Source organism: Ceraceosorus guamensis (genome assembly GCF_003144195.1).
Source record: "Ceraceosorus guamensis strain MCA 4658 unplaced genomic scaffold IE81scaffold_36, whole genome shotgun sequence".
NCBI classification, from domain to species: domain Eukaryota; kingdom Fungi; phylum Basidiomycota; class Exobasidiomycetes; order Ceraceosorales; family Ceraceosoraceae; genus Ceraceosorus; species Ceraceosorus guamensis.
In genome coordinates this window covers 189,919-209,113 of record NW_020290031.1, presented here as the reverse complement: position 1 = coordinate 209,113, position 19,195 = coordinate 189,919, and the positions used below count along the sequence as shown (strand labels likewise).

Genomic DNA, 19,195 nt, shown 5'->3' with positions numbered 1-19,195 from the left:
CGCGAGGAGAGCTGTCTGTCTGAGCTTCCCGCATCTGCAGCATCTGCAGCTGGGAGGCGCCATCTTGCATGATCACGCAGCGCGCTTCCTCCTGCTGCTGGCTGATGCACGGCACGGAGCACACCCAGGTCGTGTGGCAAAGGCAGCACAAGCAGCACACGCACACACGCCCTGGTCAGCAAACATGACATGACATGGCATGACTTTGTCCTCTTCACTTGTACACCTACACACATATAGAAGCCGTCGCAGCGAGTCGTGTGCAGGAGGCGCAAGCAGCAGCCAGACGTGCGCCCGCAAGTCACGCGTGACGAATCGTGAATGCAACTCACGACTTGTGACTCACGACTGACTCACCACTGCACGTTGACAGAGCTCGCGCGGGTGCGGCGCGCTGCTGGAACGGCGTGTGTGCCTGATGCTGCTGCCTGCCTGCCTGCCCAGTAACCTGCCGCAGCTGTTTGTGGCGAAACAGAGCATTGCGACGCCCAACTGCATGCATGCGCGTTCCTCCGCATCAACAATTAAGCCGGATGCCCGCGCGACTGCGAAGCTGCGCGCTCGATCGGCTCCGTGCGTCGTACGCCTTCGACAAGACTGCTCATCGCGTGATGTGAGTACAAGTCAAGCGCTCGGAGCGAGCGTCTTAGGCAATCGTCGATCAAATTGGGGGGTGATGTAGGTACGGCAGGGATTCGTGCCAGCGGGCAAGCCGACGTCGTCGAGAAGGGGCTCACCGCGAAAGATGTGAAGGCAGGCTGCATGCAGAGAAATACTCGATCAGCACCTGCAGTACGCCCACCTGCATGCATGCAGCCAGGTACCACACTGTCTGTTCGCGTGTTTGCGGCGGAGACGATCGAGTCTGGTCGACGTCGCGATGAGTAACACAGGCAACACTCGTGAAGCTGCTGGCGTCAGAGAAGAGCTCGTTGAGCGCTTTGCAGCTGGTCTCGCGTCGCAGAATTTGTGACCCGATCGGCATGAGCGCCTCGAGAGAGCCAGTCGGAGAGTAGGCGGGGTGCCGATGCGCACGCAACATCCTCGGCCAGCATTTGGAATCGCAATCTGGAAGACTCTGGGTGACGCGAAGTAGAGGCCATCGATGAGTACGATCGCTATTGAGCAGGTACAGTACAAGAGGACATGTGCAGGTCGGATCCGAAAAAGACGTAGCTGGTCTGTTATCAGTATGCTGTGATGAAGCATGCAAAAGCATCTAACGAGCCGCTTTCGCTAGCGGTGTGCTGCAAAGGGGCTGATCTAGCCTCCTCTTCTTGCGCGTTGGCATGCTCGATGCGAGCGAATCTGTCGCAATGCGGAGATCTTCGAATCTGACGCTGCGCTTGCCTCCGCTCAAGGTGAGTAGGGTTGGTACGTTGCTGCTGGTCGTCGTGCTGGGGTCAAGAGAGGTGCGGGAAGCACGGCTTAAAATAATGCTCGGCGGCACTCCGCCGTTGTCGCGCTTTTTGCGTGTCTCGACGACTTGGGCCTTGATGGCCCACTGCAAAGCCTTGTAGGCAAGCTTGAGTTCAGCAAGCCAAGGCCAGCCCGGCGACGCGCATGTCAAGATACTTGCGACACCTGTAGCTAGTCTGTGAAGCTCACGTGCGCGGGAGTGAGCGGCAAGTTGCGGCAAGAGATTTCGTGCTCTTTCCGATCGGGCTAGAAGCCCGTAGATGGACGCAATCCTGGTCACATCGACCAGCATGCAGCGGAAAGCTTCTGTAGCATCGGGCAACAAATTGTTCTTTGCTTTCACCAGCGACAACGCCTTGCAGAGGTCGCTGCTAATTAGGTGCGAAATGTCGCACTGAGCGGTGGTCATCCGCCAGCCCTGGCCATTGCCAAGGCAGCGGAGGATGTCCGCGTAGCTGCTCCGAACCGCAACTCCGCCGTTCTCCGCATTGTTGCTGAACAGCGTGGTTTTGCTCTGAGATGAGGCGCTTGATTGGTCGTCGATCGCATGAGCTGACGGAACGTGAGATTCAAGGCGGACTGAGCTCCGAATCGGTTGAGCATAACCACTAGCAGCATTCACCGCAGCTTCGAGCTGCGCCAGGGGTCGGGCGTGGTGCCTACCACTAGCAGCCAATCTAAAGCGCGCCTTCGCGCTGGGCGCTGAGCCCCCCTTCGATCGATTTTGGACGCTCAGCTCCTTTGGCAGTTTGGGGTCATTTTGACACTGCGCTTGTACGAGAGGAAAGCTGACCAACGCATCAGCGCGAGGTAAGATGCCTAGCCTACCAGTTGCTCCTGCATCTATCTCGGAAACGTGTGATTGCACGAAAGCCTCGCTTGAAAGATCGCGTATCAAGCGGTGGTCGCTTTCGTATGCCATCACTGCGGCTTCACCCTGAAAGACTGATGCGCCTGCTTTCGGGTCAAGCCCAGGCCTGATGTCATTGCTGGGGGTCTGTTGGTTGCCAGCCTTCGTCTTTGAAATGCGTCGTTCCAGAAATTCGCCTAGAGGCACGCGACGGGGCTGGTAGTGATCTACCGCATCACCCAGGGTTTGAACCTGGATTGAATCTCGTGTACCACTGAGTGTCCTCTCCGGTGAGATCCACACCATCTGTTCGGGCGCGTCTTGTACCATTTCTTGGCCTACACTCAAAGTCGCGTTGCGTACTGGTGTACCTTGATTTGCGGGGCCCATCGAACTCTTGTCGACTAATTCAGCGGCCTTCGAAGCGCTTGCGGTTGAGGGAGATGAAGCACGACCAAGTTTCCAGACAGGTGGCAAAACTCCCAGCTCAGTGTGCAGCGCTTCTTCGACCCGGCGGGCAAGGTCTGGCTTCTTCCGCCTAACGCGCTTCCATGCTTTGACCTGGCTAACCCTGTCAGTGTTGAGTATCCTCCAGCCGAGGTACATTTGCGCATAAGCCAGATACCTGGACGCCAGCTCTTCGTCTAGTACTGTGGCTAGGCGAGACCGCTGATCAATGGCTGGGGGCGGCGCTTTGCGCTTACGGACGTGAGCCGGTGGCATGTTCCCAGCCCGGGACAGCAGATCCTCAATCGAGCCTTCTGGAGATCGGATTGCGCCGGCAGCCATGCCTGGCGTGCCGCTAATGTCCCCCAGATAACCCTCTTCGCCGGGAATTGATGCTTGTTGGTGAGCTGCTTCGTCCTCATCTTCCGAGTCGATGTGGTCAGGTCTGGCATTGTTCGCAATCTTGCTCGTGTGCTTCCTCTTCTCCATTGCGAATTGCAACTCGTCAAACTTTCTCGAAGGGGCCGCGCAACTCAGAAGCTTTCGCTTGAATGTCTTTCGAAAGCGCGTCCATTCTGCCTGAATGTGCGCCTCGTCCTTCCAAGAAGTATGACCAGGCTGCGCCATCGCGCTGCCTTGCCTTGTGACGTGAGTCCAAGCGTCTTCAAACAGAGCCCACAATTGAGTACCGAGATTGTCTTTGGTTGACGCTTCCATGCGCTCTTTCGCTCCTGGTGCCATCAAAGCTGTGAAAGTCTTTGACATCAAGAACCAATTCTCAAAATTTGCAGTGTTCGAGGTCACTTGCAGCGGCCGAAAGAGAGCGATGAAGCTCCTGATCTCTGAAAGGCAGCTGTGTCGTTCGAAAGGTACTATGAGGCATGTTGGCCACGGCATGTCTCCCGCAGCAGCAGCACATAAAGCCTTCTCGGTGTCGACTCGTCGCTGCATCCAATTTGAGCCGGCGCCGAATTTGATGTCTACGACGAGAGAAGGTTGAGGACGCGCAACTTGAGCCTCTCTTGACACCAGAGAACACCTGTCCATCCTCTCGCAAGCATGGAACCTGCCCCCATCCATATGAGACTTGACGTCCACTCGGGATGGCAGGTGAAAGTCTACCTCGGAACCAGCTTTGTACATGCCGAATTTGTACCTGTCGACGTGAACCTTTTCGCCAAACGCCTTGTGCACGCGGTGAATGATGCCCTCGTATCCCCAGCACCAAGCGTCGAGGAAGAATCTGGTATCGGACGGATATTGCCGCATGTACGAGATCATCATGTCTTCAGCTTGAATCTTCGTCGGAGAGGTGAGTACGGCTGACATCCTCTCATCGTCTACGTAAATGTTCAAGAGTTGGCCGTACCTTACTTGAAAGTCGCGAGGTGGCAGGTCAGACTGACTCGGTCCGAGTGACTCTGCTGTCGCCGCGGTAGAGCTGCACGCCACTGCTCGAATGGGCGAAGGCGGAGCGGTGCCATGGATGCTCTCATCACTCCTCGATAGATACGGTAACAGCAAGTGGTCTCTCGAGAGCGCGTGTAGGAAGACGGGCTCAGCTCGCAGGTCGCCGGTATGAAGTACCGCGCCTCGCTCTCCCTCTACGAGAAACATCACGGAGCCGGCCATGTGATTCGAGTCCAGCAGCGTCAGGCGCACGTGCTTTCTACCTGCGTAGGGCACGATGGTTGGAGTACGAAGTTCGATGGCGTGCTGTAGCAAGCAGAGCATCAATGTCAGATTCCTCCTGGGTGACCAGGCTGGACGTTGCCATTGATGCTTACCAGTAAGTCTCTGCCCTGACCACCGCCCTTTTTGGAATGATCATCACCAAATCGCCGATTCTTGATCCGGCACTGTTCCGGTGTCAGGAACAAGTCGGAATAAGGTCTGACAATGTCGCCCCTTCCCGCATCCTTCTCCACCCGCGTCGCAGTTCGTTCGAAGCGCAGGAGGAGCTTTTTGGTCGTGGGACTGCAGTAGATCGGAGCGCTATTATGGCGGTGTTGCTCCAATCCGCACAAGTGATCCGTATGCTGCGTACAGAGGCACACTCCTTCATGTGAGCTTAGGCGAGAGACCAGCGCTACAAGTCTATACTCACAATGTGTGACAAGAGGTAGAGAGCAGGAGAGGGAAAATGGGAGCTGCCAGCGGGTAAATCAGCCAGCGCTTCTGCTGAGAGATGCGCTGGAATTGGCACACGATTGTCCGTGAACCTGTCCACTCTGATGAGCGGATACTCCGCCAGATAGCCCGATGCTGAGGGTGCCATGATGCGTCTCCGTTTCCGAGCGGAGCTGCTCGACCCTATCCAGGAAGTTGATGGGGCTCGCAGGAAAAGCTGGTGTACGGGAGAGTGGGGAGGTTAAGTGCCGTGGCGAACATTGTCGATGACGAGTGTGCCACCTCGCAGAAGCGTGCGAGCGCATGTGTGGTGGCAGCGGGAAGCTGAGGAGCCTTGCTTGGTCGCAAATGGCGTTGGTCGATCTTGCATCTTGACTGAAATCCATGCACGCCGACACCCAAAAGCTGATGAGTCGCGTCGCGCGCGCGCGCAAAAGCTAGACGCGTCACGTGTCCCGAACCACGCACCCGAATCGTGAGTTCAAACAGCTCGGCTGACCGCACCTTTCAACCGTGAACTTCGAATAAAAAATGTGATTCTTGAGCCAGAGTACGTGATTGCGGATTACGAGCGTTCACAAGACTAAGTGCACGCTGGCTGCTGGGCGGCAAGAGATGCTCGTGATCGAGTGACGTGCCTCGTGTGATCTCGTGCTCTTGCTTGCAAATCCTCTAGAGCTACGGAGCTCCAACGCCTGCTCGCACACAGACCGTCCAGCCCCATGACATGGCTGTTAACCAGGCGATGGAATTTGCAAGGATACACGGAGGCCAAGGGCACAAGCGACGAGTAAGGTGAAAGGTGATGTCTTACATGAAATCGGTAGGCAAAGTGCACTCAAGAGATGCAGAGAGGCCTAGACGCAAACGGGCATGCTGGGGGGAGTCGAGATGCCGCGAGCGCTCGAAAGGGATAGAAAGGGGAGTGGGAGAAGAACGTCCCCCTAGACCAGACAGTGACGATGGGAATCGGCCAGTCTGGCAGGAACAATACTTGCATCTGGAAGCGCAGAGCTGAATCAGTGGAGACTGTCCATTCGCGATGCACGGCCGACTAGTGACGGTTCGTGATGCCACCTCCAACCCGACGTGGTAAATCTGAAAATCCCGGGGAGAAGGTCTACAAGGGACGGAGGGACTCTGGTGCCTGGCTGATGTCAGAGCGATGATAGTGACTGCCAGAATTATTGTCGCGTGACTGAGAAACTGGTGCAAAGGAGTGCTGTTGATGCGAGACGTACGGCTGACCAAGATGCGGGGGACCATGGGATGGCTGGGCTCCGTACAAGCGATCTGCGTGGATTTGCTGACCTTGCATGGGCAGGCTAGCAGATGCAGAGGTGCCGACGGCAAAGCCGCCGGTCGAGTTTGGGACAAGGATCCTTCTGCGGGCGTTGATGAACCAATTCGAGACTTGGCTCATCGCCAAGCCAGTGATGCTGCACAGTCTGCGCTTCTCATCGTCGGTAGGGTAAGGATGCGTGGCATGATCGAGTAGCCATGTCTTGAGGAGGTCTGTCACCGCTTTGGGCAATTTGCCGCGCTTTCGATAGGTCGACGGCATGCCGTCAGAAGCACCCTCTGAGTGGGATAAGCCGGATCTCGAGGACGATGGCATACCGCTGAAACTTGAAGCATACATCATGCGCTGGTCGGAGAGTCGATCATTAGAACTGCCATGCAAGCTGTCTTTTTCGTATCGAGCATCAGAGTCCAAGTACGATCGCTGTTCGATAGGTGAACTGTCTGCGCTTCGAGCTGCAGACACGGGTATGGAGTGAGAAAGCAAATGGTAGGTAAGTAAATGGAGCAAGGCGACGCACGAGGGTGCATGAGATCGGGCAGAGCTTTGAAGAACTCACCGTAAAAGTGTCCACTACCGAGGTCGACATCGTCTCGGGGGTAAGAGAGACCGCCTGGCCCAATCGAAGGCTCGTGAGCCGTGCGGCCTCCGCCTCGCAAGTCTTCATCCGCGTAACTTTTCCCGTACGAGACCGGCGCAGCGGGAGGACTACCGCGCGATGGGGACCAGACACGCCTGTCAGAAAACGAGCCGTTCAAGCGGCGATCGTCGTCATCATCATCGTAGGCCGATTTGCGCTTAAGATCGTTGCGGAACCAGGTCGGAGGTGGAAGGGCCGGTCCCCGCGGAGCCAAAACTGAGGGCAAGGGGTTGGCAATGGACGCTCGTCGTCTAGGGTCGACGTTGTGATCTTGTGTTTGATCTGCAGGTGGTGGCAGTCCGTCGTACTTGAGTGTGACAGGAAAAGAATCGCGGTCGTCCGAATGTTTTGACTCTCTACCTTTCTGAACGCTCGTCAGTTGTGACAAGACAGAGGGTCGTAGAGGTGATGCTTGCGCCGAGAACAATGAAGGTGCAGGCGCAACATTTAGACCAGGCCCGGGACGTCTGGATGGTGTATCACGAGAGGTGCTGGTGCTGAACGCGGGGCTGTATGCGCCCGAAGATCTTGCTAAGGCCGGAATGTGTGGCAGCGTGAGTGGCTTGCCGTACATTTGCTGCGGGGCGTTGCCGGATCCATCGACCTTGTGGTCGTACGACCAGGACGGATATGGGCGAGAGGCGTCAGGGTGTGAGTATCTGTCATGACGAGAGGGAGCCGAAGCTGAAAAGAGGTCTAGTTGTGCGATGCCGGGCAGCCGCTCTGTCGCTGAGCTCGACAGCGAGCTGCTGGATGCGTCGCCATTACTGGAGCTTGAGCCCTGCATGCTCCGTCGATGGTCATTGTGATAGCTTCTCTCAGACCAAGAGTGGCTCGATGCAGCACGGTCCTCCGCGTCCGCATCCGCATCCTCTTGGGGTACGTGGCGCGTTGTGCTCATGTGATCGTCTTGCGCTTTGAGCGGACGAGACGAGATTGTTCGAGGTGAGAGCTGGCTGGCGCGCGACTCTGCGGTCCACCAATGCGTCCTAGATGCGGTGACGTTGTCCGAATCGACCAACTGAGGAGCTGCGTGACTGTCTGAAGTGGCCCACGTCGTGCCAGCTACTCCTGCGTTCTTATCAAAGCTCGGTACAAGCGCGTTCTCCGGCGCGTAAAGGCCTTGGACCTGTTCTATGAGGGACAAAGTCGATTCTAGAGAATGATTGCTAGCCGTGTTGGCGTCGCTACGCGCGATCTGTGCAATATCTTGTGGATGAGGCTGTTGACGCATCGAGTCGAGCAAAGATGATTCGGCGTGCAAGGTAGTGGGAAGGCCGAGATATGAAGAATTGGCACCAATGCCAGAGTAGAGCGAGATTTGAGAGTGGAGAACACGGGAAGGGGGCGTCAGCTCAACGTGCAACATTGCGTGCAAACTTGGCCGATGGAGGTGTTGGTGCAGAATCATTGAGGGAGCCAAGCCCCCCCGAACACCTTCGCGACGGGGTCAAGCGGCGACGCAAAAGGGCGTGTAGTGAGGGACGTGCGGTGAACCCTTCCTCACTCAGTTTGCTGATAGCCAGACTGTCCTACAGGCCTCGGGAGGGACGATGCGATGATGGTGCTGAGAAGACGCAACGCCTTCCTTCACCACGTCGTTCGAGCTGACCTCGTGCTTGACCGCCGTCACGACAGCGGCAAACGGTGACGGTAGCGGCAGCGGCAGCGGCAGCGGCGCAAGACGTCATGCGCAGGAGCGAGCCAGAGCCCAACCAGCTTTCCCTTGGCTGGTGCGCATTCGTACTTCTCCGATCCAAGATGGGACCCCCAAAAGCAGCCGGGGAGACAGGCTCGCTACACTTTGAACGTGGGCTGCGACCGGAAGGCGCAAACCGGGGTCCTCTCGCCGCAGCGCAAGGCGGAAAGCTTACGCGGAGTACCTAATTTCCCTGCACTGCAAACTCAAACTTTTGATATTTGAGTCAAATTTGGACAGCGCGAAGCGCAGCCTCGCCTTCCGTGTGCACCACCTGTCACGACCGCTCTGCCACCCATGCGGTCCAGCACCCGCAGCACAGACAGAATTCTCGTCCCGTCCCCCTGTCCTTGCAGAGGTGGCCTCCTACCCCGACGCAGCGAGGTACAAGTTTGTGAGAGCGGATCGGACGGATGCACAGCTCTCTCGAGCAGACCAACACAAAGCAGCTGTCTGCCGGCGATGAATGCGATGCACTTGATCGACTCGGGTCGAGACATATTGCTCTGGAACGACGAGCTTGTGAGCGTCGAGTGTGCTTTGCATGCAAGCCCATGGTACTCGCAAAGCTCATCACCGCGCAGAGCTGGCCCACAGTGACATCTTTGCTGCCTCCTTGCCTTCAACGACCCAGCTGCGACCGTCGTACAACGATGACTGCAGCGTCATGAGACAGCTGCTTGATTGGACGTGCAGGTCTAAATTTATGTCCCGCTCCGCCCATGTGAGACTTCGGTCTACGGATCGCCAATTGCCGAAGTATACTCTCTGTGATGGCGGCGGGATCCCAAACACGTGCCAGAGGGCGCAATTTACCGCAGACTATGGCGCTGACAGTCTGATTTGAGACGTCGAGAGCGAAGACTCACCTTGAAGAGATTAGAGGTGTGGAAATTACAACTTGGAGAAGCTGCGACAGACATTGAGACGCCTTACTGCTGCCCGCCGTTGCCTGTTCCACGCGTCGTCTCGATCGAGTGTTCCAAGGTGGTTGGGCGTTGATGCGGTGCCGATGTGCAAGACGCTGCGGGTCGTGTGGACGCAAGTGACAGCGGACAAGCAAAAGCTCCTTCTGAGCGGCCCACGGTTCGGTCACTGCTGCGCAAGCGCTCGTCAATTGACCAATGTGCTGGGAAATCTTGTTGGACACCCCCAACAGAAGCGCTTGACCGCGGCGCAGCAAATGAAGTGGGCGCTGGAGCCAGGGCTAGGGTGCATTGGGCGTTGTTCGAAGGCCAAAAGCAGGAGACCTCTGGCGCTCGGTTGGACGACGCCAGCGACAATCGCAATAATATGCCCGTGGCAGTGGAGACAATCGATCGAACGGCGACTATACTCCACGCTTCCTGCCCCTGCTGGCTATGCAGGTTGAGCAATATCGCGCAGACGCTTTCGAGACCAGCTTTTGGAAAGCTCAACAGGGAGCAGCCACGCTTTTCGCCTCTGATGCGGCCGCCACTGCTCCGCCTTAGCGCTCGTGAAGATGGGCTGATGCTTGATCCTGAGACGTCGAGGGTTGCTGGCTGACTGCTCCGTCTTGTTAATTGCCAGGTTGTCCGAAAATCTCTTTTGACTCGGCTCAGAGAAGCAAGCAGCAAGAGTGTGACGTGGCGCACAAATTTGCGGCTCCGCAACTGCCGCTTCCCCCTTGCGGTCGCCACCAGGCTACTGCGACAAGCGTGCAAGACGAACAGGCTCTGAGTCGGAAGCGCTGTCGGCCAAAGGGTCGAAACGTCAAGTAGGGGTCGGGCCAGAAGATCTTGGCACAGATTGGCTATGGTGAATGCCACGACGATTGGTGAATGAAGGTCGTGACGAGCCTAGCAACAAGCCGAGTACTTCGAATGTCAGCGATGATGACGATGGAGGCGGCGAAGAAGGCCGAGCGTGTGATCGAAGATGAGCAGTCAAGAGGAGGCTAAACTCGACGAGCCTCCGAAGCGACGAGCCAATTTCAAGAGAGGTAAGATTCAACTGCAAGAATGGTTCGTTCCGTATGCGCCATATGGCTCGCAACGTTGACGCTTGTCAGGACAGTAGCCCACCAAGCGGGAATGAGCCCTGGATGGCTCGAGTCGCCGGCAATCACCACAACATGCGGGGACATGCGCCAGCTTGTCATGCATCACAGCTTAGGGTATTCTACATTCTTGCGTGCAGCTGTCGTGACAGCTACGACAGGCAATTTGCAATGCCCTCTGGAGCATCTACCGGCTGTCAGAGAGGCATCGATTGCGATTGCATTGTGATTGCGCCGCGTCAAGATTTGCTCGTTCGACCCGTCTGCGCGTCTGCTGTGTAGGCAGGCACAAAGTCAAGGAGTGCATCAGCGCCTGGGACCACCGGGAAGAGCACGGGGGGCTTAGTCGAATTTGTCACCAAGACGGCGGGCTCCGGTCGCCTAGGCAAGACGGGACACGATGGAATTCGGCCTCGATGGACGCTGAAGATGCGTCCAAGTCCGGAGAATTGCTCCATAGTGATAGACTTGCTTGCATGACTCCGTACGGCGGATACGACTCCAGCACCGCCCGCCCGTGCGTCGTGTCATCCGGCCACTGCTTGACGACAGAAGCGCTCGGCGGATGCGACAGAGCTTCGGCGTTTGCCCATCGCAGCCCTGTCAGAATGCAGCGACAAGAAACATCGGACAGAATCCCACGTAATCGCCTCTGAGCTGCAGAGACACTCACGATCCTCGAGCGGCGATCGTAAGTTTGCTCGCTTGAAGGCCGTCGACGATCGTGAATTCACATGCACTCATCAGACGGCGTCGCCTCCACATTCTCGATATTCACATCTTCTTCACCGTTGCGCCAAGCACATGCAGTAGTGAGTACGACGCTTAGACGTGCCACTGTAGGACCGAACGAGCTGATTTACTTCAGTCGGCGGATTGTCAAGAAGAAATCATGAACGTCGGAGCGAAACTGTTTCAGGAACATATGCCCGCGCTTAGGGTCCAGGCATACATGTACAGTTGGCGGAGTCTCAAATTGGGCCCGCAGCAGTTGTATGTACTGTACTGTACTGTACAGTACAGTAGCTGCTGTGTGTTTGTACCTCTGCACTCGTGACCGAACTAGAGTAGCATCGAAGCGGCTTCCAAGGCAGCCTGCTGCTCAGTAATGGTAGTACAGCACGAATGGTACGATAGTGTCCACAAGTCTCGCTCATGACTTCACTCACCTACCTCTCCAGCGCAGCTCGTGGTGCGTAGCTGCTAGCTAGCTGCCCAAAACATTCCGAAACGATGCACCAAAAAAGGACCAGCGAGCGGCGCAGGTCAGGGCACATCTGTGCGGTCTCGTTGTAGCGGAACGGATGTCAAGCTCGCCTAGCGTCTCCACAAATTAGAGCTCCATTCACTTCTGATTTGGGCCTTGCACACGCATACGGATGCAGCAGATCAGCACCTGCAGCTTGCAGGCGAAAGTCTAGGCCCCCTTGAGTTGGCCCGTCTCCACTAGCTTCTCGCAGCATATGCACCTTTTTGTGCAGCAACAGAGCCGCTCATTCACCGCGAGGAGCAACAAACCCGATGTTGACTGGCGCTCCTGGCTTTGCAAATACGGCGGTTCGCATCAGGCCACACACACGCAACAGGACCAATCTTGATACCTACTCGTTCATTCACATATTCCAAACGAGCGAGGCCTCGACCGAGCGCTCGCGCTCGAGCTCATATGTCCATCGGCAGCCTCCGCTCTATTGGTCTGGCTTGGCAGCCGTGCGATGATCACAGTAAAACATACACTATGCGTCTTTGACACAGGAGAAGAGTGCCTCCTCAGCGTCCCGTGCTCCGACTTGCCTCGGCAAAATGACGAGCGCTGGCTCTCAATATATTGTATGCACGCCTGAGCTAGGGCGAGCAAGCAGGAATTGAGAGGTCAAATTGCAGGTCACGAACGGCTCCGTGGAAGATTGCGCTTCGACACACAAAGCTCTGCAGACAGAGATTGCGACGCTTTGCCAGAAGAATCACTGAATGGGTGATTCATCGTTCGCGACGTTTTCCCGATAGCGCCCTGACAGGTCTGCTGCAGCTTCAAAACTTGCGGGCCATTGAAGTCACGAGTTATCAGCGCCGTGAAGAGCATTTTGATTGCATCCCTTGCAGGGCGGAGTACTTCCATCTTCACTTTCGACGTCTGCCCTCTTCCACGTGGTTGAATTTGGAAGCGCATCATTCCGCGCTCTGTGCTTGCATAGAAGCCGCAGAGCCATGGAAGTCAAGTATACAGCGGGACGGCAAGAGCAAGATGGCTTCAAAGAAAATGCGGTGCACGTGTCACCCACCTCGCTCCGTGGTGCACCTGCGCAACTCCTTGCTGCGCCGCGCTCACGATCCTGGAAATGCGTAAGATGACGATCGGAGTTCGAACTCGTGGCGCGCTGGTGCGCCCCGCTGCATAGGGTACAGTACCCTAGCAGACGCCAAGTCTACTGTGGCAGTACTTAGTCCACTAGTCACAGTGGTGGACTGAGGTACATGTATGTGCGGCTGTTGAGGACCTCGGTGCAGCTAATAGCAATCACGATCGCACAGCGTGCGAGGTGAAAAACGGTGGGTGATCCAACTCACCATCCATCGTCGGTGCTCGTGAATGATGCTTACTGCTGGCTTTGGCCAGGTAGGGGTCAAGCGCACAGCATGACGCGTAGCTCATCATGCTTCGGTATCCAACGCGAGTATCCCCCAAATGAGACAGCATGCAGCAATTGTGTAGCCGCGCATCTTCCCACGACAGCCGCGCGTGCATTGATCGGCTGAGACAGACCGATTGCCGAGCCGAGACCTGCCTGCTGCGTCGACGACGCGGCCTCGCGGGCAGCACTCGCACTCGCACTCGATCCAATTAGCAGCACCAGAACCTCACCCGCTGCGGCTTAGTCAAACGTCGCAGATTGTCCAGCTTGCATGTTGACTAACACCATCATCCGCGATTCGGTCCATGAGTGTATGCTTCCGACAGCTACCGGGCAAGCTGTGTTTGTCTTTTGTCTGCAAGACACTCGTCGAGCTGATCCAATTCTAGCGACCGGCTCAGACTCAGCGAGCTCCTGAGTCTCGAGCTAAATGGCGTCCTGCACCTACGCCCTCTCCAACTTGTCTCCCGATCGAGCTCGATTGTCCTCATATATGTGTGCACAGCAGCATAACCTGTCAGCCACCAAAGGGCCAGGCAAACGCAAGCGAGGTTGCAGCCGCACACAGAGAGTCGCTCAAGCGATTGGGGCGAGAGTCCCGCACGACCATTTCTCCGGTGGGTCCGAAGCATGCCTTAATGAGAAGATTGATGAATGCGGGTTGTCGAGTGACGTAGGAATCTTGAGCTGAGCCGAATAGACGCTGCTCTGCTCTCATCAAGTCTTGACTGAGGGAGCAGCTGCATGGATGAATCACGTGCATGAACCGTCTCGGCCATGCACACATCCCCACAACGACTCGACGCCGCCACGCACGCACCATCTCCCGTCCGTGCTCCTCCTTGGTGTCTCGGGGCTGAGCTGGACTTACGAGGAGACTTGAGCACGCCATCGATGCTACATGATTCTCTGATAGGGGTGATCACGAGTGACAGTCGCGTCGCGACAAAGCTTCGCACGCCTGGGTCGTGCGCGCGATGTTTTTGATGGTACACGAGTCGTGACTTGTGAGTCTTGAGTCATGGCCACTTTGACTTGAAACTCCAGACTGTCAGGCTCAAGATAGAACGCTGTGCGCACGTGACCTAGGATTACCACCAGAGCATAGAGTCAAAATGACATTCAAACGTTCGATCCAACATTGAAATCAATCTTGATGCTTATAGTTCAACATTCACGATAGTAGTGATGTGCAAGACACGACTCTCGTGTCTGATGAGACTCATGATCAAGAATTTCAAGTCATGAGCGAGCCACACCTTGGGAGTGAGTCTCCTTTTTGCAGCGACCTTGCGCACAGTTGAGGCAGGGCATACTGCGCGTTGGTTCACAAAGGCAGGACCACGTGTCCCAGCTGCTAACCACATCTGACCCATTCAGATTCACGACGAATCAGGGCGGCAGCATTCACACAGTCTCACGACTCACAGTCACGAGTCACGATTGGGAGCATCTCGCAGCAGCAGCATGCTGCTTGCTGGGTTCGACCGCCTTGCATGCGCGGGCGGGTCTGACGGAACCAACTCCGCTCAGGTGAGTGCAGCCGGAACGCACATATGGATGCTGAGGTGGGAGCGCGCATGCAATACTCATGCTGACTGCAGGCGTGACTTAATTGGTGGCGTACGAGCACGCGTGTCATTGCGTCCGCGCGCGCATCCCACCAATTATGGGTATACAGCCCTCGCTTGCATGCATGTCAGGTCAGACATTTGATTCAGATTCGTGGTTCAATCACACTCGATCGTGAGCAAGACCTATCCTTGCGCATCTCTCGTGCCTTATCTATCCATCCATCCCCTTGTCAAGCCTTGCACCTCTGCACCTCTGAAGAAGGGAACTCATCTGCACGAGACAATCGCAGAATGGTCCAAAAGGTCAGGCTTTTCGGCAGGTCTTATCGCAACGATTGACGCCGTCGGCGCCAAGTGAATCCGAGACCACCAACTCCCTAATCACTCGACATCTCCGCCCTCATCCAGGTCAATTAGTTAGAAGCATCCGCAGCTACTGCCGCCGCGGCGACGTCACTAAAGTCGCATTTTTCCAACCGGACCACATCTTAAACTGGTCAACACAACAGTTGCAGCAATCTCACACACCAGCATGGCGCGAGGCCGACGTCCCAATCTGGATCTGGAGCCCTCGAGGCAACTCTTGACGCAACGAGCATTTCGCGAGCGCAAAGCGGCGCATCTGAGAGATTTGGAAGAGGCCGTCAAGAAGCTTAGAGCGGAGAATGCAGCTTTGAGACGAAGCTCTGGCCTCGCGGCACCCGAAGAGGAGCTGATCCCTGATGCCGCCGAAGGGTCGCGTTCGATTTCTGTTGGGGACGCTGATGCGGAAGGGGAGGAGGAGATCGATGCGCAATCCGAGGAAGAGGATGTGAAGGACCCATCCCTGCTGCTCTGCATGGATCAGACTGCAGTCGCAAGCACCGCCTCTACTGCCAGTCAATGCTCGGACTGCCAGGCAACCGCGCAGGAACAGAGTCAAATTGTAAGCCATCACGATGCCTCGGATTGAGGTTGTAGAAGCAAAGGCTGAGCTTCGATCCACCCCTTTGATCGCTCGCCTCAGCGTGAGGCCATGTCGGTGCTCGAGGGACATGTCAGGAATGTGAACGCTGCCATGATCAGCCTGAGAAACGCGATAGCAAGCACAGATGAGCGGAGGCAGGCATGGCTCTCTCAGCGGGCCGACTCCAGACCCGCGCCGAGTGGCGTTTCTAATTTGAAAGTTGGAAGTAAAGATGGTGATGACGCAGCGACTCCCATGTTGCCTCCCAATCTTGATGCTCAAAGACATTTCGGATCGCACGCGAACATCAGACCCACAAGGTCGGTGTCGGCGTCCACGACAAATGGCGCTGGGGTCGACCACCGCCTCTCTAGCAGCATGCAGCAGCCCTCTGTGTGGTCGCCTAGTGAAGCTTCCACAGGAGCGCATGCTCACAATGCACTTTTATCCTTTCGTAGAGGACCACCATCAGGCTTCGACGCTATTCATGACAGCGCGAGGCAGGTCAGAAGAAGGACAGAGACGTGGAACGCTGCTCGCCCAGCAACGTCCATCGGTTCCACGCAGAGCACACCTCACTCGACCATTGGAACTTCTCCCTCTTCGGCCATGGCGCCTCCTTGCACCCCCGCCTCCTTCAGCGTCGATTGGAACTTTGTACCTCCTGCAGAATCGCCGTGCGCTACCTATGATGCCCCATCGCACAGCGCTACTCACGAGAATCGGCCCAGGACGATGGGAAGCAGCATCGTTCGGGAAGCGGCCAGCAGACCGCGCGTCTCGTCCGTGAGATCCGACCATCACGACGCAAGCGTTTATGCTCGAACACCACAGCCTTGCCAGCCGATGCATTGCTCAGCTTCCCGGTCTAACGACGAGCCCTCCGACACAGCAGCAAGTGCAGCATCCCTCGAGCAGGCAAGCGTTCCACCTCAACACTTCAACCATCAGATGCACCCCACCATCTACTCCGAGCTCGCTCAGCTCCCCAATCATCAATTTGATCCTTCGCTTGGCAGCAATGCGAACCAGTACAGCAGCGCTCAGGTCGGCAACAATCTCCAAGGCACTTCTTCATCGAACTCTTTTGCACAGACGGGCACTTCAGCGGGGGACGACAACGCTTGCTGCTTTGGCGTTTTCAATTGCGATTCTGATGGCCGCATCTTACTCTAACACGCCAACACTTACCGAATGTTGTTTCACCATCGCTGGGCGATCTCGAGCCGTCCGCGACTCGATTCTCCGCATGCAAGACTTCTCCCCTCGTACGTCGGAACTTTCGCAAGGGACGCTTAGAAGTCCGTTTTGCTTTTCATGATACTCGCTCGTCTTGTTGTATTTTTGTTGTAAAATACATGTGTTCCTTTATTGTGCAGTGCTTTTGTGCCGATGATGCGATGCACGATGAGACCAAAAGACTGACCAATATCCCGTTCAGAGATGCGACCAACTCAACGTCTGGTGCTCCTCCTTGGTGCCGTGCTGCTCCTTGTAGACTTGGAAGGTTGGCCTTGTTCGACTGCCAGAGAGCTTCCAGACGCATCGCTCTGGCCCTTCTTTTTGGTCCCAGCCTTGGAAGCCGAAGCTGGCTGAGCAGCAGCTGCTGCTGCTGTTGAAGACCTGTTGCTTCGCGTGCGCTTACGGCTGTTATGTTCAGCACTGCTTTGACCGCCACGTCGACCAGAGCGTGTCGACTGCGCCTCATCCTCCTCCTCCTCCTCTTCTTCCTCCTCGTCATCATCCACCTCCTCATTCTGCTCGTCTTCATCTTCATCCTGCTGCTCTTCCTCCTCCTCCTCGGCCGCATTGGTCTCCTCGTGATCCCCATCCCCATCCGCAGCTTCCTTCTCCGTCTTTCGCCTTTTGGAAGACCGTTGCGTCGAGCCCCGCGTACGGCGAGGCTTTTCCTGCGCTTCTCGCACTTCTCCACCTTCCTCATCATCTTCCTCTTGCTGCTCGGCATCGGCCTTGGCGTCGTCTCCCTCGTCATTCTCTTCTCTCTTGTACTCACGATCAGGATCGATATCGCTGAGCTCGTCATCGCTGCTGACGTTGTGCTTCGATTCTGCAGATACCAGCCTACGAGCGTGCACCAAATCATCGAAGCCGTCGTCGAAAGGCAATCCGAACTCATGCCTCGAGCCTTTGGCGATGATCGAGGGCAAAAGCGAGTGGCCCAAAGGTGTTTGAGCCCTTGCAGATCCACCCGCATCTCCTTCTACTGCGCCAGATGCCGTCGACGTTCTCGATCTACCGCCCACACCCGCCAATCGCAGTATGCCGCTGCCAAATCTGGGATGTTTCCAGGATGTGTTGCGCCTCGACATGCCGCTGGTCTCGTGATCTGCTTCGGGACTCGAAGAAGGAGAAGCGGACTCGGAGCGCAGACCGAATTGAGTTCGCGTAGCTGCTTCTTCCTGAGAGCACAAAGTCGGACAAGTGTCAATATGACTGGGCATTCGCGGAACCCTCAAAAGGACCACAAAGCGTCGTGCCGTGCAGGTTGGGCCCCTCCCACTCACCAGCTCCTCGAGCCCCTTGACATCGTACAGCTCATCCAATCTGAGGCGTATAATGTGGCCATCCAACGTAGCAATCTCAGCATCCGTCGCCCCGCCACCACCACTTTCGCCTTCGAGCTCGACTGTCCGATCACGGCTGCTACCATCGCTCCCTTCCTCCTGCTGCTCTTCATCCGCTTCCCTCTTGATCGCAGATCGTCTAGAGAGCGCGACGAGGACGGGGATGGAGTTGAAGTGTTTGTGAGGTCCGAGGGGTCGATGTTGTCCTACGAGACGCAAGAATTGGGCATCGGCTGCACCTGCCGACAGCTCAGCGCTTGGGCCCGGCGAAGCCAAGTCCGAAGCTGCTGACATGATGGGGGGGATGCGTTTTGAAGTGCAGCTACGTGAGATGGCCAAGGAAGTGAAGATTGTCGAAGGGCAGGAAGACTGCGCGGCGCAAAGGGTGACTGTGCATGCCCCGCAATCAGGCAGGCTTGTGTGAGAGTGAGAGAGTGAGAGAGAGAGAGAGAGAAGCAAAAGGCGAGCGTGTTCGTGTATGCGGCCTGACTGCGTGGGTACGATGAGAGAAGAGATGTGGGCGGTCGAGAGAGAATGTGCCGATGGATGGTGCTGGATGCTGAATCAAATGCTGGGACGTTGATAGGTGCGCTTGAACATGCACAAGAATCCACGAATCAAAGTGCTGATGAAGATGTATGGACGAGGAGCAGAGGTGCGAGCGACCCACCACTCTTTCAGAAGAAGCCGTTTTGACCGAAGCTCTTGCTCGCCTGCGCTGCACCCCCCGGGCGTCTGTGCGCACCAGACTTCACATGCAGGCGCTATACGCTATACGCGTGAAGCATTCAGTCATTGTGATGGCCGGCCAGTTTGTGCGCGCTGCATACAGCAGCAACTGCACCTGCACTTACACTATAAGTCGTGAGTCTGAGTGTTTGATCAGTTGCTCACGACTCGCGCGCACCTCATCCGCTCTGGCCCGTACACAACTCCATTCGTGTCCACG

The 19,195-nt window shown here is 56.4% G+C and overlaps 4 protein-coding genes across 4 annotated transcripts; 1 reads left to right on the top strand and 3 right to left on the bottom strand.

Moving 5' to 3' along the window:
- Positions 1-1,105: 1,105 nt before the first annotated feature.
- IE81DRAFT_367119 (hypothetical protein) lies at positions 1,106-5,157 on the bottom strand. The gene is made up of 3 exons (XM_025517053.1): positions 4,824-5,157; positions 4,504-4,755; positions 1,106-4,432 (listed from the first exon to the last, which is right to left on the bottom strand). Exons 1-3 carry the CDS (start codon positions 4,992-4,994, stop codon positions 1,220-1,222), a joined length of 3,636 nt encoding a protein of 1,211 aa, XP_025369077.1. The 5' UTR covers positions 4,995-5,157; the 3' UTR covers positions 1,106-1,219.
- A 758-nt stretch (positions 5,158-5,915) lies between these two features.
- IE81DRAFT_153562 (hypothetical protein) lies at positions 5,916-6,755 on the bottom strand. The gene is made up of 2 exons (XM_025510466.1): positions 6,709-6,755; positions 5,916-6,604 (listed from the first exon to the last, which is right to left on the bottom strand). Exon 2 carries the CDS (start codon positions 6,489-6,491, stop codon positions 5,967-5,969), a length of 525 nt encoding a protein of 174 aa, XP_025369076.1. The 5' UTR covers positions 6,492-6,604; positions 6,709-6,755; the 3' UTR covers positions 5,916-5,966.
- Positions 6,756-15,052: 8,297 nt separating this feature from the next.
- On the top strand, positions 15,053-16,907 carry IE81DRAFT_153483 (hypothetical protein). Its single transcript, XM_025510465.1, has 2 exons — positions 15,053-15,640; positions 15,722-16,907. Exons 1-2 carry the CDS (start codon positions 15,248-15,250, stop codon positions 16,835-16,837), a joined length of 1,509 nt encoding a protein of 502 aa, XP_025369075.1. The 5' UTR covers positions 15,053-15,247; the 3' UTR covers positions 16,838-16,907.
- Positions 16,888-18,887, bottom strand: IE81DRAFT_324094 (hypothetical protein). The gene is made up of 2 exons (XM_025514141.1): positions 18,187-18,887; positions 16,888-18,081 (listed from the first exon to the last, which is right to left on the bottom strand). The coding sequence occupies exons 1-2, from the start codon at positions 18,538-18,540 to the stop codon at positions 17,116-17,118; spliced, it is 1,320 nt and encodes a 439-aa protein (XP_025369074.1). The 5' UTR covers positions 18,541-18,887; the 3' UTR covers positions 16,888-17,115.
- Between the last annotated feature and the right edge of the window lie 308 nt (positions 18,888-19,195).